The sequence below is a fragment of the Podarcis vaucheri genome (assembly GCF_965113315.1).
Source record: "Podarcis vaucheri genome assembly, chromosome: 4".
Lineage (NCBI taxonomy): Eukaryota > Metazoa > Chordata > Lepidosauria > Squamata > Lacertidae > Podarcis > Podarcis vaucheri.
In genome coordinates, this window is record NC_138762.1 from 19,349,859 (window position 1) to 19,374,479 (window position 24,621).

Sequence of the window (24,621 nt, forward strand, 5' to 3'; positions counted from 1 at the left end):
ATCACCGCCACAGCTCTGTGACGCAAGCGCGCCGTAAAAGGCAACGTGGGAGGGGCGGGGACCTGTTGCTCTTGGGCGGGTCGAGGCGAGGCTCCGTTGGCTGCTTCACATGCCACTCAACAGAGTGGCCTTGTTGGCGCGGCCGCGGTGTTTGTGGGGCAGCTGGAGGAGGCGGGAGGCGGCAGTAGCCTCCGCTCTCCGGGCCCCGCTGGCCTTAAAGGGACAGGCGCCCTCTGCGGGCGCCCTTTTGCGACATGGCGGTAGCGGGGGACCTGGAGAACACGGTGAGCCCGGAGGGGAGCCTGATGGAGCGGCAGGCCCTGAAACCACCTCTGGTTTCCCTTACGTCCGCGCGGGAGGTTGGGCGTGGCTGCTCAGGGCGGGCGGAGATGAAGGCGCTCTGTACATGCGCAGGGGCACGCTCGCCCGTGAGGGTGAACTTCGCGGATCCTCGGCGCTGGCACAGTATAAGGAGGGATCTCCAAGCGAGCCCATCTTCGCACCCAGAGCCCTTTCAGCTCTCAGCGGCATGCATTTTGTTGCATTTGTAGCCCGCCTTTCCCCCCGCGAGCTCAAGGCGGCGGGCGAGTTTCTCTTCCTCACCGCTTTATTCCCCGTGAGGCAGGGTAGGCTGAGAGAAGAAAGTGTGACTGGCGCGCGAGGCCCCCCAAGTGAGTGATTTAAACCCTGGTCGCAATATTTGCCGGAGGTCAATAGTCAGGGCCCTGCAGGGCATTAAGCACTCACTTCCAGGCCTGGTATTTGAGATCTTTCCCCACCATAATTGGGTATACTGTACTGGGACACTGTACTGGACACCTTCACCTGCAGAAGGTCACTTGCTCTCTTTACACTGAACTTTCGCCTTTCCGCAGCTTCTTCGACAGCATCTCACATCGCGTTTTGGATATTTTCCAAGTTCTCTCCATCACTCTTTGCAGTTAGCTTCCTGCGTGCTCAGAAGCCCTCACTGTTGGTTTTAGATGGTCCACCCATCGCATAGGTGCTCATAGAATTGGGTTATCTGGTCCGAACCCCTGCAGTGCAGGAATCCTGCCCACAGCCATCCCTGGGTTCGCTCAAACCACCAACTTTCTTGTTAACAGCATTGACCCATTGCACCACAGAGGGCCATCCCCTGGTCTTTCAAAATTGCATTGTCCCCGTGCTGATGCTGCTTTACTCTCCCATCATGTCTTTTCTGAATGCCCTACAAATGCCCCTAAGAACATAGGAAGAATTTGCTGGGCCTGGCCAGCAGTCCTTATAAATGTAAGGAACCACAGAAAGGGGGAGGAGGGAGTCGAAATATAAAATGTTAAAACTACAGTATGGTTAAACTATGGTTATCTCCGGGTATAAGGTGGTATATAAATTCAATAAATGAATGAATGAAAAATAATAATTAAAAGAAAAAGGCCAGTGGCTCATTTAGTCCAGCATCCTCTTATCACAGTCGGCAACCGGATAGATGTCTGTGGGAAACCAGTGAGCAGAACATTAGCACAAGAGTGTTTTCATATCCTGTGGTTTCCAGTACAGTGGTACCTCGCAAGACGAATGCCTCGCAAGACAAAAAACTCGCTAGACGAAAGGTTTTTCTGTTTGCGATTTGCCTCGCAAGACGAATTTCCCTATGGGCTTGCTTCGCAAGACGAAAACGTCTTGCGACTTTGTTAAACCGTTAAAACCGTGCTTCGCAAGACGAAAAATTCGCTAGACGGCAAAACTCGCGGAACGAATTAATTTCGTCTTGCGAGGCACCACTGTAATTAGAATTCAGGGCCAGAGCTGTAGGCTCCTGGTGTTTTATTCTTGCAGTCAGTCTGGCTGAGCGTGACTACAACTCCTATCAGCCTTAACCATGGGCCATGCTATGCTGTGTCCGATGGAAACTGGAGTTCCACAACATCTGGAGAGCCACAAGATAGAGCGGTAGTCTCATAATCTGGGGAACCGGGTTCGCGTCTCCGCTCCTCCACATGCAGCTGCTGGGTGACCTTGGGCCAGTCACACTTCTCTGAAGTCTCTCAGCCCCACTCACCTCACAGGGTGTTTGTTGTGGGGGAGGAAGCGAAAGGAGAATGTTAGCCGCTTTGAGACTCCTTTGGGTAGTGATAAAGCGGGATATCAAATCCAAACTCCTCTTCTTCTTCTAAGTAAGTGTTCATAGGGTTGGCCCATGGATCCATGCTCTAAATATATCAGCTGGGAGCTATGCTCCCTTTGAGTCCTTTCTGGAATCTCTAAGATTGTAGGGTCAGACTACTAAAAATCCTCGCCTCCTACCTCTTTCTTTGTATTGTCTGCTTGCTTTCAGGGGCTCGCTTGAGTGCTTTTGCAGAACGAATAATTCTGATTAGTTTCTCTCATCTACCCCTGTCTTTTAAGTCTCCAGTTTCGTATTCCAGGAGAGAAGCTTGGTGACAGTGTTGCATAGGGACCAGCTGAGCAACATACGGAAACTAAGCATTTATCACTTAAGTTGGACTCAGGTTATGGACAATAAGCCATAAAAGATGCATGTGCTGCCCTATGCCATGTGGCCTAAGCCATTCACTGAGGGTGTGTAGGAGGCAGGCAAAGGAATTGAAAAATAGCTACAGTGAAAGCGTGGCCATGGCAGCTCAATTGTAGTCATGCCCAATTTGACATCGCAATCCTGTTAAGGTTTAATTGCAATCATACTTGCAAATGAGACAAACTAAGAGGGGCTTAGTAGCCTGTTCATCCACATGTACCTCATTGGTAGTCCAAAAGAAAGAACTACCAACTTTTTGTAACTCTTCTGTGCTTGATCACCTAGACTAGACACTTGTTTATCAGAGGCGATCCGATTTGGCTACCTACTAGCTGACTTGGAATCAATCTGAAGTTGTTTGGACACAGTCATAGCACGGGTCAAGTTTGCTGATTGCATTTCCCCCGTCACCGGGGAACTCAGGATAACGTTCCTGGCCAGCTCTTATCTCTGATTACCTTTCTATCTTGCTTTTCCTCCAAGGAGTTCCAAATTCTATATATAATCTCGCTCTAATATCCTGCAAAATCCACTTACTAGGAAAGTAAGCTCTGTTGAACTTGGTGGCACTTCAGTCAAAGTAAACTTGAATAGAGTTGAAGTGCAAGTTTCCTGGATAGCTCAGTTGGTTAGAGTGTGGTGCAGGTAGTGCCAAGGTTGCAGGTTCAATTCCCGTAAGGGACACCTGCAGAATCCTGCATTACATGGGTTTGACTAGGTCCTTTGGGTCCCTTCCAACTCTGTGATTCTAAATATTCTCCATGACCCTAGTCTGCCACTGAAACCACTGTGCCACACTTGCTTGGTGTTTTCTGTCATGCTGCTCCTGTTGGCTATGTGGTGAACTCGTTCTTAGGTTTTCCTAAAGACCTACTTCTTCATCAAAGTCTTTTTGGACACTCCTTCTAATTGCACTCTGAAAACTCAAATTGGTCTTTCTGGACTGATGAGGCATCCTCTGTGTCTATCAGACAGCTCAACTGACCATCTCCACCTCTTTCCAGGGTGCTGCTTTCCGTACAAGTCACAGGACCTCATCCTTCACAGATGGGCTTTCAGCAGCATCGTTTACGGAGTACCCTAGGCACAAACCTTTCATTAACGCTGACTTGCGACGACCTCCTGCCAAGCCAGTCATTGCATATCCAGAGAGTAACAGCAGAGGTAACGATTTGACTTGGAGGAATTGGGGTAGCGTTGGGAATAAGTTTGCGGTTTGTTTGTATGTCTGTCTGGAAGGTTCACAACCCTTGAATCAGTGTGAAAGCACTACCTTTGTTGAGGGGGTGGCATGCCCGTGTGTGTGTGTGTGTGTGTGTGTTTTTAAATTACTTTTATAGAATCTTATCAGCTGATCTGAAGAAAACTAAAAGGTGGATTGTTTTAAAATGCGGTGGCTTCGTAAAAACATGGTCCTTGTGGATTTTTAAGAACCAGTTGACAATGGGTTGCTTTCTCCCCTAGGCTTATTCTTGACCCTTCTTTCCTCTGCAATCCTTGCTTTCCAACTCCCCAGTGCAAAGGAAAGCAGCATCTTTGGGTTACTTCAACCAGTAAACCATACAGTGGTGCCCCGCAAGACGGAAAACTCGCTAGACGAAAGAGTTTTCCGTTTTGGAGGTGCTTCGCAAAACGAATTTCCTATGGGCTTGCTTCGCAAGACGACAATGTCTTGCGAGTTCCTGCTGGTTTTTTTCCCTTTCCCCCCTTTTTTTAAGCCGCTAAGCCGCTTATCAGCTGATCTGATCAGCAGATAAGCCGCTAAAAGCCGCTAATAGCGCTAATCCGTCAATGGGCTTGCTTCGCAAGATGAAAAAACCGCTAGACGAAGAGAATCACAGAACGGATTCTTTTCGTCTTGCGAGGCACCACTGTACGTTCTTTCAATGTGACTTTGGGAAGCCTTGCTCCGTGTCCCCCACCCTCCTCTGAAGTGAAGCATGTGGATATTGTGGAGCAAGCCCTTTTCTGATGCAGCGCTCTCTCTGGAATGGTTTGCGGAAAGAGATTTGTCAGGCCTGCTTGTTTGTCATTTCTCCTCGCTTGTGAAGATTTCTGGGAGTCCTACGTGAATCTGCTGTTGCATCTATATTAGGAATGGGGAATGTCAGGCCCAGAGACCAAATGCAAACCATCAGGCCATAAAAATAATGATAATAATAATGATGATAATAATAATAATAATTTATTGATACCCTGCCCATCTGGCTGGGTGGCTTTCAGCAGAATACTAAAATTCAGTGATTCATCAAATATTAAAAACTTCCCTAAACAGGACTGCCTTCAGATGTCTTCTAAAATCCCAATAGTTTATTACTTTGACATCTGATGGGAGGACCTTCTACAGGGCGGGCGTCACTACCGAAAAGGCCCCTGCCTGGTTCCCTGTAACTTTGCTTCTTGTGGTGAGGGAACCGCCAGAAGGCCCTCGGCACTGGACCTGAGTGTCCAGGCGAGAACCATGGCGGTGGAGACGCTCCTTCAGGTATACTGGGCTGAGGCCGTTTAGGGCTTTAAAGGTCAGCACCAACACTTTGAATTGTGCTCAGAAACGTACTGGGAGCCAATGGAGGTCTTTCAGGACCGGTGTTATATGTTCTCAGCGGCCACTCCCAGTCACCAGTCTACCTGCTGCATTCTGGATCAGTTGTAGTTTCTGGGTCACCTTCAAAGGTAGCCCCATGTAGAGCACATTGCAGTAGTCCAAGCGGGAGATAACCAGAGCATGCATCACTCTGGCAAGACAGTCCGTGGGCAGGTAGGGTCTTATGACCATTGGGACTCCCCTTGTCCAGGCCATATACTTGTCAGCCCACACATTCCCAGCTTTTCACCCTCCTTAAGTGCTTTTGACTGGCCAGGATGTGTCACTGGACTCTGATCATGCTTCTGGCTTGATTGGATGGAGGGCAGAGGGGTATGTGAGGGTAAAGAAACGAGGCTACAGTACAAAGGCAACCTTCATACTTATCACTCTTCCCATTTCTGTCTCTGGCTCAGACACAACAGCCTGTCCGCTCATTCCTTACAGTTATGTGGGAATAGTCAAATCACAGGTTCCCTGACCTTGGAGAAGTAGGTGAAGATAGCATTTGAGAAACCCAGAGCTTAAAACTACCCTGTGAGATCTAAACTTCCTTTCCTTTTTGAAGCGGTTGCTAATTAAATGTGGGTTGTGCTGGCAAGGAGCTCCGTTGGCTATTACAGAGAAGTGGGTCTGCTAATTATTGATGAGACTTCCTTTCAGCTCTGCCAGATGTCAGAGCCTGGGGAACTGAATTCACACAGTGTTGGTAGCCTTCTGTTTTCCTCCTTGGCAGCAGAAGGTCCGTTTGCTCAAATATTTTCTCTGGGAATAATTTTATGGTGTTGATGCTGTATGTGTGGCTAGAAGCGGACTCTCAGGGCCAGTACTGCTTCAAATGTGATTGGGATTTGGGAATGTGGAGTCCAGTTCCAGATACTTTTACTTTAAAAAGCATAGAATATACACAGTGTTTCTAAAACTTGGGTGCCCAGTTGTTGGACTACAATTCCCATCATCCTTGACCACTGGTTCTGCTAGCTAGGGATGATGGGAGTTGTAGTCCTACAACAGCTGGGGACCCAAGTTTGAGAAACATTGCCTTAACAAAAGTTCCAGGGAAGGAGCAATAGCAATATAATATCAGGAAGGTCTTGCTGAGGGCAAGCTTTAGTGCCAAAAGTCAAATGTAAGGCTGTGCCAATATCCATCCAATTTATTGAAAAATTTCTTTGTGAAAGCAGCTCTCCTTTTTTTCTGCCTCATTTTCAAAGTACTTTATCATTCCTTTAGAATTTGGGTGGGTGTTGTGTTTTGAGCTTACCTGGTTGCTGGAGGGTGGCCAAGGGCGGCATGTATGCTTTCCTTTCCAGTAACCATTTCTCCAGCACTCCTTAAGCCTCCCTCACTGCCTGCACGTCCTGATTGACAAAATGGGAGGAGCCACCTTTAATTGGAGAGCGGACATCCAGGGAGGCTGCAGAGTACTTGGGAGATGATTTGGAGAAGGAAATAAGGGGTATTCATAAGCCCCGCACAACCACCACACCAATCAGGTAAGCACAACGAAACACACCACACTCCACCCATAAGAATTTCACTGCAATTTTCTCTTCCCCATCCCACTTCTGATCATTTTTATTGCTTTTTTCTTGTTTAGTGGTGGAAAATGGCTGGGGGGGGGGGGAGGAAAGAACATGAGGCAGATTTTCAGCATAGTTCTAATTAAAATATCTAAGATTCACAGAAAACTGGATTTTGTTGTAACTTCATCAGGTGTATAGCCTACCCCTCTGTCCAAGGAACTCAGAACAACATATATCAGCATATCCCATTTGGGCTTCCTTGTGAAATAGGTTAGGGAGGGAGCTTGGGACTTGCTCAGGTCCACACATTAAGCTTCACAGCTGAACAGCCTTTGAATGCAGCTTTCCGCAGTCTTAAATCCAACCCTGTATCTGTTGTGTCCTGCTAGCTCATTAATAGCTGGTTCTAATTGTATTTAGCTTTGTTGTTGTTGTTAGCAATATTCTCAGCTCTGAAGAACCTGCAGGAGAAAATACGGCGGCTGGAGCTGGAACGGATTCAAGCAGAGGAGAGTGTGAAATCTCTGGCCAGGGAAACCTCAGACTATAAGAAAGTGCTGGGCGAACAGCTGATGGAAAAAGAGCAGACAAAGTTTGAGGTGTCCAGGAAAAACGAAGGTGTGTAAATGTCTCCTTTGCTCAACTACAAATTAATAATCCTAGGGGTGTTTGGATGGATAAGTTATTCAGTGAGGTCACTTCCCATGACCCAATGTGTAGGCTGTCTAAAGTGAAACACCCCCCACCCCGTAAATCTGTGCATATGGACAGCATGTGAGCTTATCAGAATCCTCTATGCACCCTATGGCATGTGTGTAAGAGGGAGAAGCAAGAAGCAAAGGGGTAGAAGAAACAGGTTAATGTCCAAAAACTTACAGTCCAAAGCATTTTGGTGCATTGTAGAGGATTCTGGCAGTGGAAGTGTTTTCCAACAATCCAACTCCCGGTCTATCTGGGGCAGATGTATGCTATGTGATGCCTAAAAGCTGAGATGCTCTGAAAGAGGCGGGGAAAGCCATTTATTTTTGCACGTTGCCTTCTTCAGATCCAAAAAGATCGTTATTCTGCAAGTAGCAGCTGTTCGCTTAGAGTAAGGGCGGGAAGCCAAGTGACATGGAGACCTTCTGGTCTATAAATTCCCATTGTCCTTGGCCAGCATAACCAATGGCCAGGGAAGATGAGAGGTGCAGCCCAGGACTTCCGATGGGCACCAGGATGCCTAACCCAGCTCAGCATGCTGAGCTCATCCTACACAACCACATGGATGTACATTTAAGGGGAGGATCAGTTGTGATGAGCAAGCTGCCTTTCAGGAGAGCTTGCCTGCCTCCTCCTTCAGGGGAAGCTTCTAAGAAATCCCGGATCGCCCTGAAACACAGTTTGAAATGCCTGTGTTGGAGAATCGGTGTCGTTAAGGCAAGGTTGAAGAGATCTATCCAGGAGCCTTTACTGTATTGGTAGCCTCATGGAATTAGAATGCAGAGCCCAGTTCCAAAAAAGCCTCCAGTTACCATGATACCTGATTGTTCTTACTTGTTGTGGAACTGACAGATGTCTTTGTATGGCTCCCATTGTCAGCGTACGGCTGAAGTTGGGAGTATGGCTGTGCTTCAGCTGCTGCTCGTTCTCCGCTCGCCTCTTCTGTGTTGAGGCACAGCTGCAGGTGTAGTGGGAATTGGGGTTGCTTGTGCGTAAACTGCAAACTGCTCCAAGCTAGCCGTATAGCTAAAACTTTCCCTGGTTTGACAGCCCTTGAAACGCGACTGTCTTAGTCACTGGCAGAATCCGTCAGTGGGCGGGACCTAAATTTCTTCCAACATAAAAGTTGCTTGACTCCAAGTCTCCTCCTAGATTCTCTGCGTGGAAGCCTTCTGCGCAGCGTGGGCGTGCCAAGCGGAGGTCCTGTGCTCTCTCCGCTGATTTCACTGGAAGAGTCTCTGAGCCTCCCCTCCGCCTTGCTCTCAGCTTCCCCTTTCTCCCTGGTGTCCCCTGGATTTCTTTCCCCCGTGGAAACTCTCTCTCTCTCCTTGCTAGTTCCCTCCCCTGCATCACTGGAGCGACTTTCCTCTCCTCTTCCCTCTGATGGCAGTTCCCTGACAGCAGGTGGTCTGAGTATCTCAGCTTTGGGCTCTGCATAGTATATATCTGCCGCACGTACGTATGGCATCTTATCTGCCCCATTGGTGTTCATCTGAACACCATCTCCTCTGGTCCATCTCTTGGGCCGTTTAGAATTTTGAAGAGCCTGTCCTTGCTCTATTGTAGGGCTGGGCAATATCTGCTTCCCAGCATCGTAATATACTGCCGATATGGCAGTATATTATGACGTCAGAAAGGGGGCGGGGAGGAAGAAGTTCGTTGCTGGCCACGGAGACAATTGGCATCACTGTGTGCAGTTTCTGCCTCTTACTGGCGAGGTCGGATAGGGCAGAGCACATCAGCTGTTGTATTGCATGGTATGACGCCGGCCTCCCCGGAACTGCCAACCATGGCTCACCCTGACCACAGTGTCTCACCACACAAGCAGTGGCTACGAGGAGCCACTGTTCAGTGCGAGGAAGAACGGAGGAAGGAGGCAGCCTGCCAGCGCTTGCACAGCCAGAGAAAGAAAATGAAGATATTGGCTGGCAGACAGGCAAACCCCACTCCTGAGGCTGGTGGCTAGGCTGGGGAGGGAGGGAGGGAGGGAGTGGATGAGCATCAGGTGCCGGAGGGAAGTGTGCTGTGCTGGCTGTGAGTACATTGCCCAGTCTGAAATCGCTTTTGTGATTTTAACTTTAAACCATATCAGTACATTGCCTAGGCCTAGTCTACTAGTCGCTTGGGGCTGTAGCTAACTAAATTCTTCATGGAGCAAACCCACTGAAATTAATGGACCTAGGTTGGACTTTTCTGAAAATTTAGTGGTTTACTCTGAGTAGGGTTGTATCCATTGTTAGTCCCACATGGACCCATTGAAATTGACGGACACGACAAACTTAGGCCCACCAATGAGTCTACCCTGAATACAGCTGGCAGTACCCCATAGCTTGCAACCTGTAGTCCTCATGGGGTCCATTATTAGCATTGGGGCTGTAAGGTAAAGGTAAAGGGACCCCTGACCATTAGATCCAGTCGCAGATGACTCTGGGGTTGCGGTGCTCATCTTGCTTTATTGGCTGAGGGAGCTGGCGTACAGCTTCCGGGTCATGTGGCCAGCATGACTAAGCCGCTTCTGGCGAACCAGAGCAGCGCACGGAAATGCAGTTTACCTTCCCGCCAGAGCGGTACCTACTTATCTAGTTGCACTTTGATGTGCTTTTGAACTGCTAGGTGGGCAGGAGCAGGGACCGAGCAATGGGAGATCACCCTGTCGCAGGGATTCGAACTGCCGACCTTCTGATCGGCAAGCCCTAGGCTCTGTGATTTAACTCTGTGGTTTAGCCATCTCTCATTGCCCTCCTTTCAGAGTTGGCAGCTCAGCTGGCAGGTGCCGAGACTCGCTGCAGCCTTCTGGAAAAGCAGCTGGATTACATGAAACAAATGATTGCACAGGCAGAACTCGAAAAGACCACTGTCTTGCAGAAGCAGGTACGTCGTCTGCCTTGGTATCATCTGATCTTCTTAATGCAAACTCTATGAATTTCGCCAACAGCCATAATACATCTGGGTTATACACACACACTTGTGGAACTCACTGCCACAAGATGTAGTGATGGCCACAAGCTTAGAAGGCTTTCAAAGCTGAGTGAGACAAATTTCAGAGAAGACGTACCAGTCCTGGTGGGTATTCCCTACCTCCAGCATCAAAGTGCATCTGAAAATCAACTGCAGGTGAATTCCAACCGGAGGAGCTGTTGCCTCTTTATGTCCAACATTTGGGCTTCCTCAAATGTGGCATCTGGTCAGCTTCTGTGGGAAACTGAATGGCAGAGTAGGTGGACCATCAGTCTGGCCCAACCAGGCTTTTATTAGGTTACGTTGTGGGACTGGGTTGCCATCATGCGGATCTTGAAAACTATTCCCCTTCATTGAACAGTTTTGCCACCCTATCTGCTACTGGGGCCTGCTGTTGACATGATATAGGCTCTAGTCTCAAACGTCACAATGTTCAGCCCTAGAATTAAAAGGTTTGACACGAGCCTTTTGTGAGCTTCACACACACACACACACCCTGCTTCACTTTTCTCCCATTATATTGCTGCTTTTTAGTGAGATGTTGCAGTTGACTAGGGTTGCAGACTTTTACTGCTGTTGGCTACCCCTGTGCTTTTCAGCGGCAGGCAGAAATTCAGCTGGTGAAACTTCCCGTCACATCTTTCTTGCCTCCCCACGCCATGAATAACTTTCCTCCTCCTCTTTCCAGGCCACATTAGAAAGAGAGAGAATCCTTGATCAATCACATGTGACATCTAAATTGGAAAGGTTGGATCTGCTTGAGAAAGAATATGCAAGGCTTACGTCGATGCAGTCTCATGCAGAGGTAGGTTGTGTTAGTTTGGACGCCCAAGACCAGGTTTGTGCTCGTTGTGGATGCTCAGCATTCTTGTAATGTAGCAATGGAGAACCTGTGACCTTCCAGATGTTTCTGGGCTACAAATCCCATCATCCCTGACCATTGGCCATGCTGGCTGGGGCAGATGGGGGAGTCACAACTTGCTACATCCCTGTCATCATCATGCCCCACTAATGGGCTTTCTAGACACGATCTGGCTGGCCGTTATCGGTCTGATACAAGAAGGACTTCCTTAATGTTTGAATCCACTCAATTTTTATACTGGAACTTGGAGCAGAGATATATAAATGACCTCAGTGGGACTTACTCCCAGAAAACCATGTATAGGGTTAACAGTCTGAAAGTTGCAGTATTGTGCTTCTGCTATTTTAAAGGTAAGCATGGCACGTATTGTGTTCTAAACACTGGGATATGTTTTATCCTTTCTTTTATTCATATGCAAATGAAATCAATTAAATTCATTTGATTGAGTTGATATAAATATTTCTTCAGTCAGATGGCAGCCGTACTAAATAGGGTAATGTTTAGATTTTTTTTGCTGCTGTAGTGTTCTGCATGAGAACCTCTGAATCCCAAATTCTGCTCCAATAAAACATGAAATCTGCTCGCAAGAAAACCTAAAAGCTCAGCCCCAAAATTATGCTATGCCACATTTATTTAGCTTAATATGGTGTGTGTCTTACACTTATATTTAGATTCCTCCTCCCCCCCCCGCCATCGTGCCACCTATTTTGATTTTTGTAAATTTAGTTTTCTTCTGGATCCCCCTAGTGGTTGAATATAACTGCATAGATGGCCATGTCTCCTACTTTTGTGAGCTGTGGCTCTGGTAAGACTCCAGATCTGTTTCTATTATGTATTCATTGCCTTTGTATCCTACTCGGGAAAGATCAGAGCAGATCTTACTCCCCAGTAACCCTAAAAGGAGGCTAGATTATTTCTTCCCTTTAAAAGAAAACGGGTGGGTTTGGAACCAGGCTATCCCCAGACAGATCTTTTCCTGCGGGAAACCCTGCTGGAGGCAGGAGGCAAGACTCAATTGGCTGTTGGGTGATTTTAGGTTCTGCTTTTGTTTAAACTAGAAAAAAATGAAAGAGCTGGAAGAGAAGCTCCTGGAGGAAGAACAAGCGCGGAAACGGGTGCAGGAAAAAGCGGCAGAGGCAAGTCCTTCCGATTTGTGGCCTGAATTTCTCTGCAGAGGAAAGAACTCCTTGAGGGCATGTAGGATTTGTAATGCGTTTGAGGCCTCCTTGCAGAAACACGGAATGATCAGAAACTTCATTCTGTGCGTAGGCTAGAGTCATGGTAGATTCCCCCCCCCCCGGAAGATTGCAAGAATATGTCCACACACGAGCTGCTGGGTAGCATAAGGTCTTGTCTGCAGGCCTGTTGGCAGGCCAGTTATTGACACTGCAAACATTTTTAGTTGAAAACCTACATCCAGTTTGTTGGGATAGAAGTCCCCATCTCCAGCCTTCAATGCAAATGCTTCCAATTACATGCAGTAGATATACATATAGATATTTGTGTATCAGTTCCATGCCTCCATCACAAAGCAGACTTCTCTAGCCTAGTGCCTGAATTTGCACTACAATTCTCATCATCCCTGACTCTTGCTCATGCTGGCTTGAGCTGCTGGGAGCTGGAGTTCCAACAACATCTGGATGGCAGCATGTTGGGAGACGTTTGATACAGAAGCAGTGGAACAGGAGTTTGGATAGCAGCTCTGGGTTGTTCCCGTATAAGGCTCTGGTACCATCCAAGGGCAGGCTAGACTTTTGATGGGGAAAACCAGGGCTGGGATGAATATCTAATAATACTGCTTTGCACAGTGAACACAAGACACACTATACACACCCTATAAACAGTTGCCTTAAGAAGCCCTCTATCTCTCCGAGCCCAGAGAAGGTTTTAGCTTTCAGAATCTTTGCTTGGACCAATTCCACAAAGCAAGAATGAAGTCCGATTGCCAAAGTCCTGCAACTACACTGTCCTTCGTCCAGCTTTCCAACAGCCTTTGGATCTTCAATTTCTCTCCCGGCAGTTTCAATGTATCTCTGCACATCTCCACAGTTTGTCTCCCCTATTCATCTCCATGCAGGAATGCTGAAAAGGGGGCCTCTTACATAGGCCGGCTCTCCATGCCATGTTGCATAGCAGCAGAGATAAGGAATCACAAGCCCTCTGCAGCTGTGTTTTAGGAAGGAACATTCTTACCAGCTTATGGAGGAATTAACACTTTCCTCAACGAATGGATGCCTGTGGCTGAATGTGTTTAGCACTTCTGGACTGTGTCAGGGATGAGGAGCTTCCAGCCCTTGTAATATTGTTGGACCACAGTTCCTATCCCCCGACCATTGTTATACTGGCTGGGGCTAATGGGACTTGGGAGTCCTGCAACATCTTTGGGGTGACCCAACTGTGGGCTGTGCCTTAGCTGGCAAACCACCCCCCCCGACTTCATCTTCTATTATTTTGAATTAAAGAAAATAATAATAATCCCCAGGCTTATCTTGGCAGCTTCAGACGGGTTTGGAGAAGAACAGACAGTTGCTGGAAGCACAAACGCAGCCTGTGGTGTTGGTGGAACCGTTGAAACCAAAGAAGATCAAGAAGAAAGCAAAACAGCTGGAAAAGGTACATCACTGGTGCTAAAAGAGCTTAGATCTCATCCCTGTTTACCTGTGGCCCGTAATCCACATAAAATCCTGAATTCACGCAGCCCTCATAGATGGGGTGGAGGTGAGGGACAGCTGTGAAACCCTCCAGTGCTGCAGACTCTGCTTTTTATTGGCTGTAGTTTCGCCCATCATCAGTTCTGGCTCCTCCCACCATTTGTTGCCACCCTTGATGGACTTAATTTCTCCTAATGTGAGAGTGTCTCTTCTCTCTTTTTAGAATGACCCTGGAATGGTTCACTGCCACGCACAGCCTCACTATAGGCTGCGGCTGGGAGATGTGCCTTTTGTCGCGGGAAAGGTAAGGAATCAGTGACTTCCCAAGCCCTGATAACTGAATGGAGGGCTCTGTGTTCAGAGACAATACTAGGAAGTGGGGTTTCAAGGTACCCTAGAAGCCGCCTGGTCCAACCTTCTGCTCAGGGCAGAGAAGCTTGCAACCATGGCATCCCTGAGAGCTGGCTGCTCAACCTGTGCCTCATCTCCAGCAAAGGAGAGCCTGCCACCCCCCAGAGACTGTCTCTTTCATAGGAAAACAGCTGTTTCTCCTAATGTTCAGCTGAAATCGGCTGTCCTTTCCACCCACTGGTTCTTCTCTACTTTCTGCACAACATTTGCTGGCATTCATCTGTCTTGAGAGATGGTGGAGGAGAGTGTCATTGGAGGCGAGGTCAAGCTGTTGGATGGTTGCAGCTCCTGCTGTGGCTGTAGAGACTGATGTGGGAGAGACATGTTTTGTTGCAGCTGGGGCACATGAAGGTGCCCAGCTGTGGGTCTCAAACCCTCTGTGAGTTAGGCTCTGCACAGATATTGGAAGGCTGCTATCGCAGCTCCCCTTAATTTCCTGTCCCAAAGTTCTAACTCTGCAGTCATACCTTGGGTTACAGACACTTCAGGTTGCACGTTTTCAAGTTACAGACGCAACGAAACCCAGAAGTACCGGAACGGGTTACTTCTGGGTTTTGGCAGTCACGCATGCGCAGAAGCGCTGAATCGCAACCTGCACAGACACGGCACTGTGGATTTTGAACGTGCCTCCTGCACGGATCACATTCGCAACCCGAGTTTCCACTGTATAAGCCAGTGTTGTATGTACTGATGCATATCCGTGATACATTTTGCTCAGCGTTCAGTTGCCCAGGTCGCCTTTGCCTTCTTCACCTTTCCCCTCCCTTTACTTTCAGTCCACAAGCCCCAGCCACTCGGTGGGAGCCAACGTTCAGCATGTGCTGCACCTGATGAAGCATCATTCGAAAGCCCTTTGCAATGAGCGCGTGGTCAGCAACGTCCCCTTGAGCAAGCCGATGGGCAGAGGAAGGAGGAACTCCGGCTCTTCCATTTCTTCCACGTCCCAGGGAGACCTTTCCGAGGTGCTGTTGACGCTGCAAGACGAACTGGGGCAGATGAGCTTGTGAGTCAAAACACTTGCGCGCCTTGCGGATCTTCTGAGTGTGTGACTCTCGATTCTGGTAGCGACCCTACAGACCCCCTGAGCAGAAGCACAGGTCATCCTTCACAATTCTATCTGAATGTCGTTGGAAGCAAAGTCTGTGTTGCTTACTCTCAGGGAGAGGAGCATTGGACTGCAACCTTGGAGTGTCAAAATAAAACTGCTAGGGCCGTTTTGACAGCTGGGTGGGGCTACCCACCTGCCAATCACCAGGCATCACAATGATCCCAGATGACCCCAAATAATGTATTTCCTTTGTGAGCAGGCTGGATTGCAAGAGCCTTGCTTTGCTGACTTGAAATCAAGCTTGGCAATGCAAAGGAATATTTGTGCACACAGCAAGCCCTGCTTTGGGAACTCCAAAGCATTGACACTTCTTCCGGGGCTTGCTGTCACTGCTGATAGCGAGCCCCACTTGGCAAGGAACAACGGGAGCACGCTTCAAGACTTCTGATTGTTCCTTTGCAGATGCGTTCCTACCCATTACGACATCACAGATGATGTCACATGTAGGGCAGGTGGGCATGGTTTGGGGGAAAGGGCCTCTATATGCTGACGAAGAAAAGGCACTCTGCACATACTCAGAGACACTCTTACTGGGTTTCTGGAACTGGAGAGGGGCAAAGCAAATAAAGTGATGTCCAGAAGAAGAAAAGCATGCCCCAAGTGATGTGCTACTGCGAGAAAGTTGACTAAAATCATAGAATAGGACCATCCTACCCCTGAGAAGAACCCCTATTAAAATGGTAGCTTTGCTATGATAAAGCATCTGTTTGGGGTTTTGCCTCCCACCCCAAGCAAATGCACTTAAAGACAGACTTCTTGGTCACGTTGTAGCCTCCTCTCTTTCCCTGCCATTCCTAACAATGATGGATAGCCGACAACTTAATCCACCAATTCTGTTTTCCTCCAATCTATCGCAAACACCCTTTATGTTGGCAAATGTGCTTACTCATCTGCCTGGTAACCAGTCGAAAAAATAATATTTTTTGTCGCTGGTTTAACAGCCCTAGATTTTGAAGTTGGGTTGTTTCTTCTACTTGCAAAGCGACTCTGAAAATGTATATGAAACATGTTCTTAGCGAGCAAAAAGCAAGTTTAATCCGCCCCCTGCCCTGAATCTTTCTATTGCATGTAAGCGATCACCAGCAGCTGGTAAAACTCATCCATGAGGCTCCAACGATTGCCGTAAGAGAAGACCTAGAGAGGGAGCTGGAAGGGCTGGTGAAGAAGATGGAAGCCAAGGCAGAACAGATTTGTAAAATCCAGAGGCATCGGGCGCGGGTGAGTTGCCCTGCTGCCTGAGTTCTGGCACCTGGAAAGAAGGAATCATTACAGTCACTCCCCCCAAGATGATGCTGGACTATTACTCCCATCATCCCTGGCCATTGGGGCCGATGGGAGTTGGAGTCCAACAACCTCTAGAGGACCGCAGGTTGAACAACAATGCCACAACTTTTGAGCAGCTCGATTGCTTTTTATAATAGGTGATGGCAAACAATTATGTAGTGCCCCGCTGGCCATCCCTGCACAAGGCAAATGGACAACAGATAAAGGAGGTGCACCTGAGCTTGTACTTTCTCCTCCAGGGATGGAGGAAGCTGTGGTTTTCCAGATGTTGAACTGCCAACAGCAGCAGCCAACATGGCCAATGGTCTGGGGTGCTGGATGCTGTAGACCAGCAACATCTGGAGGGCCACAGGTGCCCGCCCTCTCTACTCTGATTAGCAGCAGCTCCAGATGTTTTCAGACTCCCATCGCTTGGCCATGCCGGCTGGGTCCGAGTCCACCATTGGTGGGCTGCAGGTTCCCCTTCTCCGATTTAATGCACTTCTGTTCCACCTTTCAAAGTGTGAATTGGTCCATTGATGAGTATTTTACACTAATATGCACCACTTAATTGTCTTTCCATTAAGCTGTATATAATTTTTTGCGAAATAAATAAATAAAACCTAAAAATGAATGTCAGGGTGGCTTCGAGCTGTAACTCAACAGTAGAACATCTGCTTTGCATGCACAAGGACCAGTCTTCAGGTAGAACAGCCGGGATAGCTCATTTTGTACATGCAGCATGAGACTCTGAATCTCAGGTTTGTGGGTTCGAGCCCCACATTGGACAAAAGATTCCTGCATTGCAGGGGGTTGGACTAGAAGACTCTTGTGGTCCCTTCCAACTCCACAATTCTGTGACCACTGAAATATTGAAGAGCTGCTGCCAGTCACTGTTGACAGTGCTAAGCTACATGGACCAATGAGTCCAACTCTGTATAAGGCAGCTTCCTATTAAAATAACATCTGGAACAACCTATGAGGCAGAAAAACATGTTATGGTAGAATAACTCTAGAACATAACAGGTCTGTAGAATATAGTTTTCTCGAAGAAGAAAAACCTCTCCCCCCACAGAGTTGGTGAAGGGGATTGGAGGGAAGGAAGAATATTCCTGAGGTAAAAAGCAGGCCATTCTGAAATGCCCTCTCCCCTTCTCCTTTTTTGACCTCGCAGCTGGCGAAGCAGAAGAGGGAAGGCAGGCTCTCTTGTCCTCAGCAGCCAAGCAGAGGCTGCGAAGCGAAAACGAAGGTCAACCGGGTGAAAGACGCCGGCCTGAAGAGGAGACCCGGAGAGCAGGGCAAGAAGAGTCTGCAATTGCTGAGGGAAATGCAAAGCATACAGACTTCCCTTCAGAAAGATGACAACAGTTGGGACTACTGAGGCGTCTTGCGTGTGTGATTGTTGGGTTTTTTTTGCACCTTTTCCGGCTTGCTGGCTCCAATCTCAGCTGCCTTCCCTGCACTTTCTAAACAAAAGCCCCTCATTCCCCATCTGTGGGCCTGATCAGATTACAGCCCCTAATCCTGATGCAGGAGGTGGGGAGGGAAGAAATAAGATAACCCTTATTATTCTTTTAGCACGTCAACAATCCCTTTGCTGTGAACCATTGTATTCTCCTTACCCTACAACTCAGGCAATTAATCTAATTGCTCACCAGGGGCGACTCTTTCCTAAGCCTAGAGGCAGACATTAGTGATCTTCTTCCCCACTCCCCTCCACAGAAGAGGGTATGACGGAGGCATAGTTGTCTCTGGTATGCAGGTTTTGCAGGCCTTTGCCCTGCTTCAAAAATGTTCACTGCCGTCTTGACCAGTGGGGTGAAAGACACAAAAAGGTGTTATTACATTACCTTTCAACTCTCCTAAAATGCATTGTTTTGTCTTCAGCCTTAAATTGCCCTCTCCCCTGCATTTCCTCCCAAAATTGCTTTATGTGTGGTGTTGGGTATTTTCCACTTCAGATGTTCAAACGTTCTCAGTAAGGCGTTCTCATTTCGAAATATGGAAGTTTTGTAAAGAGTGACCTCTTTCAATATTCAGTTGACTACCTAAAGGCTTTTACCTCAGCTTATAATTAAGGATGCTTCCTTCAGTGTTTTTCCATCCTTGGAATCTTAATAATGTGGTTTCAAAGAGGAACTAGACAGCTGTTTGTATCTTGGTTTTTTTCTCCTTGCAAAAGAGTGAAGTCAATGTGTTTCTTTAAAAAAAAAAAAACAACAACAGCACCTCCAATCATGGCTGTCCTGGTATTGGCAGCTGGTTTTTAACTTGGCTTTTAATAATTTTATCCTTAACTGGACTAGGAGATCTGGTGGCTGTCGTGGTACTGTGGATTTTTATAAACACACACATGCACAGAGATATATTATTTATTACATTAATAATGTAAAGTCTTTCCAATGACTGGAATGGAATAATGACTCAAAAATTGTGCTTTTTGAGGTTTGATTGGGATCCAATAAAGGCAACTTGCCAATTGAATAAATTAGGCAGAAAACAGCTTCTCTTGAACTTTTCAAGTACTAGTGCAACTCAGGGATGCATATGCTCTAAACAAATCTGGAAAGCCGATTGCATTCAGAGATTGATGCTTTTACGTATGTTAAGTATAGCCTGTGCTTCCTGCAATGAGACTTTTCAGCATGCAACCCAGACAGTACATGCAAAATCCTCATTACCTGCTAGAGCAAAAACAAGGTAGCAAGGACCCCCGTTTTTTTTCTGTGGACCTGCTGCAAGCTCCCCTCCCTCACCCTCCTTTGTGAGCAGACAGCAAGGCAATGCTGTCTTTGCCATCTCTGCTCAGATGCCCTGAGGAATAGCAGCAGGACCATTGGGTCACCTGGGTCTCCCTAAGCTGTTTCTGTGTCATGGCAAAGGACTGCCTTTGCATGAACTGGAACGAGGCCACAGCACATCGAAAGCAATTGAATATGCCCTTTTGTCAAGAGTTGTGTCCCAATCCCGTCTTGGCCCTTCAAGCCTTAAGCAAGCCGGTCTCTCTTTGGCAATGAAAGTGGAATGCCAAATGGTAAACCAGGTTGTGCCAACTTTGAGATATATTTGCAATTAAGTTGCTTCCACCTTACCTTAGTTTCCCTACCAATTGAGCTCAGATACAGAAAGTACCTACCTTAAGCAAATTCCCACGTGTCCAGAACAAGTGACAGCTGTACTGTACAGTCATGTTAGTGGTGACATCAGATGGCCATTTATCCTTGAGCGACTTGGAAGCACCTGAACATTGATTGCTCCTTTGGAAAGGAGGCCACAAGCAGCCCCACGGAAGGCTGATGCATAAATAAATATAAGGCACTATTTTAAAGCTAAAAAATTAAATCATACACCAGTCTTAAATGTGCAATTGCTGGTTGGTTCCTTGGGAGGGCTGGAACCCTGCAAATATGCTTGTTTTTGTGCGTGCCAAGTTTGACCGTATAAACAGTTGAAACACTACCAAGAAAGGGCAAGAGAACATTTTGGTACTTTGTTTATCATAGCTCTTTCCGTTTGAGACAATACATAGTCGATAATCATGTTAAAAATAGTAATACACAGGAAAGTCGCCACCCAGGGCAACCTAATACAGTCAAAGGGCCTGCAGAGTAGGTTTTGGTCTACACAAGAGTAGGAAACCCGTGGCCTCCAGCTACTGCTTGGCTACGGCTTCCATCACCCCCAACCAGTGGCTGTGCTGGTGGGGGCTGATGGGAATTGGAGTCCAGGAAGATTTGAACTGGCACAGAGTCCCCCTTACCACCATTGGTCCGAATAGAGAACAGAATGGTAGAACAGATTGTACCACTTCAGACCGCAGGTGAAGGAAATGGCATGTTTTAAATGCTCTGTTGTATGGAAACGCAACCAGAGTTTAAAAACAAAACCCTAGCACAGCAAGGGCTGAGTTAGGCCTATTCCCCCCATATTTCGCTAGTTTGTCATTTGTAGGGAGTTTTATATTGGGAAGAAAATTATCCCATCCCCCCCCTCCACCCTGTGGTCTGAAGTGGAACAATCCGCTCTCATTCAGCTGCAGGTATACACCAACCCTAGGCAAACTGCAGTGCCCCAAGTGGTCATAATCAACGTCCACTGTCCGTTCACAAATAAATAATTGCACCCTTTTGCTTCCAAATAACAGAAACCAATGCCAGCAAGTAACAAAAAGGAATAGGATTACGTTACATTGTAAAGTCAGAGCGATGCCATCCTTTGCTGTGGCCATCTTCAGAAAGACCCTGAAGACACATCTGGGTTACAGTCAGGGTGTGCTTTCCAGCATGTAAACTGCACACTTGGGAACATTCAGTAAAAGTAGAGGCATGATGGCTAAGAAAGTCTAGAATGGGGACCTGGGGACCTCAAGATGTCGAGCTCCCAGTTCCCATCAGCCTTGCTTTTAGCAGTTCCAGGTTGGGCCTAGTCTCGCAACATGGGGATTACATCAGTTCGGTCTACCATCCCTGCTCCCCCTTCTCCCGAGCCTTTTAAACCCAGGCAAACGCTTCCATCACTGATGAAGAAGACACTGCCAGAAATATAAATGTGGTGTCCCCTCCATAATTTCTGCCGTATCCATCCTGGGAAAGGCAGAACGCTGGTTTAGAACATGAAATAACAACCAGCTAGTAATAGATAGTGTGGAACCTTGGTTTACGAACTTAATCCGTTCTGGAAGTCCAAGACACGCTTTTCCTAATGAGGCCTCCTGCTGCCAGTGCCCTTCCACCGTTCAGCTTCCATTCTTAGACCGAGGTAATGTTCACAAACCAGGACACTACTTACGGTTTTGTGGAGTTTGTAAACCGCATAGTTCGTAAACAGGGCTGTTCTTAAACCAAGGTACCACTGTACTTGGAAACACATTACAGTCTTGCTTGAACCTGAACATGTGGACATGCTCAACTCCTGCTGTTGCTTAGGGGTGGGGAACCCATAGCTCCCCAAATATTGCTGGACTACAATGCCCACCATCTCCACCCATTGGCCATGCTGGCTGGGGAGGATGTGGGCTGTTACCTAACACCTGGGATCCAAGGTTGGTGAAACATGATTTATGGCAAGCCAGGGGCATTGGCAAGGATGGGTGATGGAGCTGTTAGTCCAACATCGGAAAGACCGTGGGCTCCTCACGGCCAACAGCAAGAGTTGGACACGCCGGCTTCTTCCAAGAGCATGGAGGATAAAAAAGCTAATTGGCTTGGCAGAGCTCACCTGTTTATAAGGCATTAGGTGAGAGGAAAAGCAAGGAAACAAAATGGGTTCAAGATGGGTTGGGGGTTTAGGCAGCAAGCATCTGCCCGCAATCAGTTGTTTTCTTGCTCACAGAACCGTCGGCGGAGAGGCATATGGTGACCCTTTAGTGCTTTTAGCAGAATGTCCAGCATTATGCGCGGCCAAGGGGGAAGAGGGAGCCGGTGTGTACGCTGCACTGACCTGGGGGAGCCGCAATGGGTCTCTGTGCAGGCCGAGAAAGGCACCCTGCATGCATACATGGAATTCTTAAGACAGCAAGACTCCAGTCCCCATCATCTTGAACCTTTGGCTGGGCCAGCTGGGGCTGAAGATCACAGCAGCTGGAGGACCACGCATTCCCCATCCTTGTTTTAAAGGCCACGGTGACCAGAGTTGGGGAGTGCACACTGCCGTGGTGTCCCTAAGTGAAGCACTTACGTTTTGCCCCCACCCGCAAATTAGTCAAGGTGAGGCTCAGCTTCCACAGAGTTGAGTTTGGGGATTGGGGATGTTTTAGCTCCCTCTCAAAAACCTATAATTTGTTTGCTCGGCTGAAGACACACCTTACCAAACCGGTACCAAGACATCAGCACAAAAATGGCAAGCGGTCTCTCACACAGCAGAGAAACCACCCTGGCAATCTGTGGCTACCTTGGTGCAGGAGGTGGGACTTCACGATCCTCCGGTCTGTCGTCCTGAAACGCCCGTGTCTGCACGCACACCACTGAACACAAGGCGGCTACAGCAGTACGACTGGGATGTGCCAGCACATACACACAAACATACAAATACACCAATCCCTTTTCAAGTCACTGGAACAATGCGATAGAACCCAAGCAACAGAGACCACCATCAGAAAGCAACGTCACATCACCCACAGCCTAACACTTCACAATGCGATTCCCAGTACGTTTCCCCCATGCAGAAAGGAGACCTTATCCAACACCATTGGCATAGTGTGTGTGTATCAGTGTGTGGGTGCAATTCTTTCCCCAAAGTATATGATTTATTCTATTTTTTCTGATGTCAGGAAAGACAAAACACATACTCTTGGCAAGCTTCATAGCTCCCCATGTCCCCTTTGCCAATAGCAATGGAAACCAGAGGAGAACTGGAAGACTATGGGTCGCTGGCACCCCTTAGTTCAGGGATGGGGCACCCATAGCCCTCCTGATGTCGCTGGACTCCCATCAGCCCCAGCTAGTATAGCCAGTGCTCAGACTATGAGAATTATGGTCCAACAACATCTGAACGCCACAGGTTCCCCATCGCTGCCCTAGGACAGTGTTGACATTTGTGTCGTAGGGAATGATGGTTTTCTTGCTGCTGCAACTTATGGGGCTGGAGAATGTCCCCAAAGGGGGACGCAGGTGCAACATGGAAACACTTTTCAACGGAACTTTCAAATAACATGACATTTCTACTCCGATTAAGTAAGGCATTGCTTTAGCACTGGAACGTGGTTAACTATATTTGACAGCAAATTGCTAGCAAGTAGTACCCAGATATTAACAAATGTCAAGCTCTAAAGCCTCCCTGCTTTGTTTTGTTTTAACCCAAATGATGAGAATTAAACTGTTTATAGCGAGCCATTCTTTGTTTTTCCAAATCTAGAGGGAGTTTAATTTTCAGGTGACAACCCCCAACGGATAAATTTTGCTAGCTGTTGATGTTGCCTCTTGAAGCGGGGGCAAGCAAACTGTTGTTCATGGTCCACCCATGGACTGCAGCTGCCTGCAGTGGTTTTTTTGTGGCGACAAACTCCCTCAGTAAATATGGTGGCCGTGCAGGAGCAGAACCTGCCATACAAAAGCTGGCACAGAAACTGTGTTCTGCTTCATACCTATACAAAGATGGCACTCCGTGAGTCAGATGGATTGCTGTCACCTTTGCTTGGGGAATCACTGGCGGCACAAAAAGGCTGCAAAGGCTGCAAAGGACTGCCTTAAGAACACAATGAGATTGGGATTTCCTCCCAAATAATGGGACAAGCTCCTTTGTCGACAGTGTCCGGAAACCAAATGAGCGCAACTGCTTTTGCATGCAGACCAAGATTTCCTAATTCTTCCCTTTTCTGGAATGTAGTTCTTTGTTGTTGCCATTTGCTTAGGTTCCTCTGAGTTTTTGGGAGCAGCTCATCAGATGGCGAAGGAGGGGACAGGATGATGCAAGCTGCAGTGTGCTCATACCACTGTTTGAAGTCTGCCACTTGCAGTGTGAAGGAAATGGCATGTTTCGACGTTCTCCGGTTCAAAGCAACACCACCGCTTTCACAACTTGAGCTCAATGAACAAGTGTCCTGGTTTCGTCCTGGGAGGCTGTGCCAGCAAGCTTCCTTGTAACTACGCCCCCAAGTAAGATAATTATATATGACGCCTTTAAACGACAATAAGCAGAGCAAAAAAAGGAAGAAAAAAGGCTTTCGCTTTCTGTAGAGTTACATCCTTAATAATAATAAACATTATAATAAACCCTGGTGCAGGGACGTAGCGTAATAAATAGTGTGTCTGACCTGCTTTCTAAGTTTGCAAAGTTTTCTCTTTTTGAAGTTTCCATTTCTGGATAAGCTGCCATTATCGCGCAATTCTGGAGATGACAAATCGAAGAGTCTGCAAGCTGCGTCATACCACAGTCTGGACCGGGGTGGCACACTGGGCAGGAGAGCTGCCTCTCTCAGAGGAGGAAGTGGAACGGTTGGTGATCTCTCGCTGGAGCTCTTCCACCTTCTTCTGGAGCTCAGCTCGTTTGGCCAGGAGTTCCTTGTAGCGGTTGTGCAGCGGCTCCTACAGCAAGACAGGAA

The 24,621-nt window shown here is 47.6% G+C and overlaps 2 protein-coding genes and 1 long non-coding RNA gene across 5 annotated transcripts in view; 1 reads left to right on the top strand and 2 right to left on the bottom strand.

The window, feature by feature from the left end:
* The first annotated feature begins 111 nt into the window (after window positions 1-111).
* CEP57 (centrosomal protein 57) lies at window positions 112-17,970 on the top strand. The gene is made up of 11 exons (XM_082219406.1): window positions 112-284; window positions 3,526-3,685; window positions 7,070-7,249; window positions 10,080-10,201; window positions 10,977-11,093; window positions 12,209-12,286; window positions 13,647-13,763; window positions 14,025-14,105; window positions 14,989-15,215; window positions 16,394-16,538; window positions 17,758-17,970. The coding sequence occupies exons 1-11, from the start codon at window positions 255-257 to the stop codon at window positions 17,962-17,964; spliced, it is 1,464 nt and encodes a 487-aa protein (XP_082075532.1). The 5' UTR covers window positions 112-254; the 3' UTR covers window positions 17,965-17,970.
* LOC309530649 lies at window positions 7,636-9,824 on the bottom strand. Its single transcript, XR_014218811.1, has 2 exons — window positions 9,620-9,824; window positions 7,636-8,267 (listed from the first exon to the last, which is right to left on the bottom strand). It is a non-coding gene; the product is annotated as an uncharacterized lncRNA (long non-coding RNA).
* The window catches only part of MTMR2 (myotubularin related protein 2), a 42,369-nt gene continuing 34,221 nt past the window's right edge, over window positions 16,474-24,621 (bottom strand). Inside the window, exons 15-16 of one of the 3 annotated variants that reach the window (XR_014218752.1) lie at window positions 24,334-24,604; window positions 16,474-16,569 (exon numbers count right to left, since the gene is read on the bottom strand). Coding sequence is in view for 1 of the 3 variants with exons in the window: in XM_082219329.1 (XP_082075455.1) it covers window positions 24,443-24,604 (162 nt within the window). In the remaining 2 variants the exon portion in view is untranslated. Of the gene's footprint in view, window positions 16,570-20,063; window positions 24,605-24,621 lie in introns of those variants that run through there. The other 2 variants (XR_014218753.1, XM_082219329.1) reach the window with 2 other exon arrangements.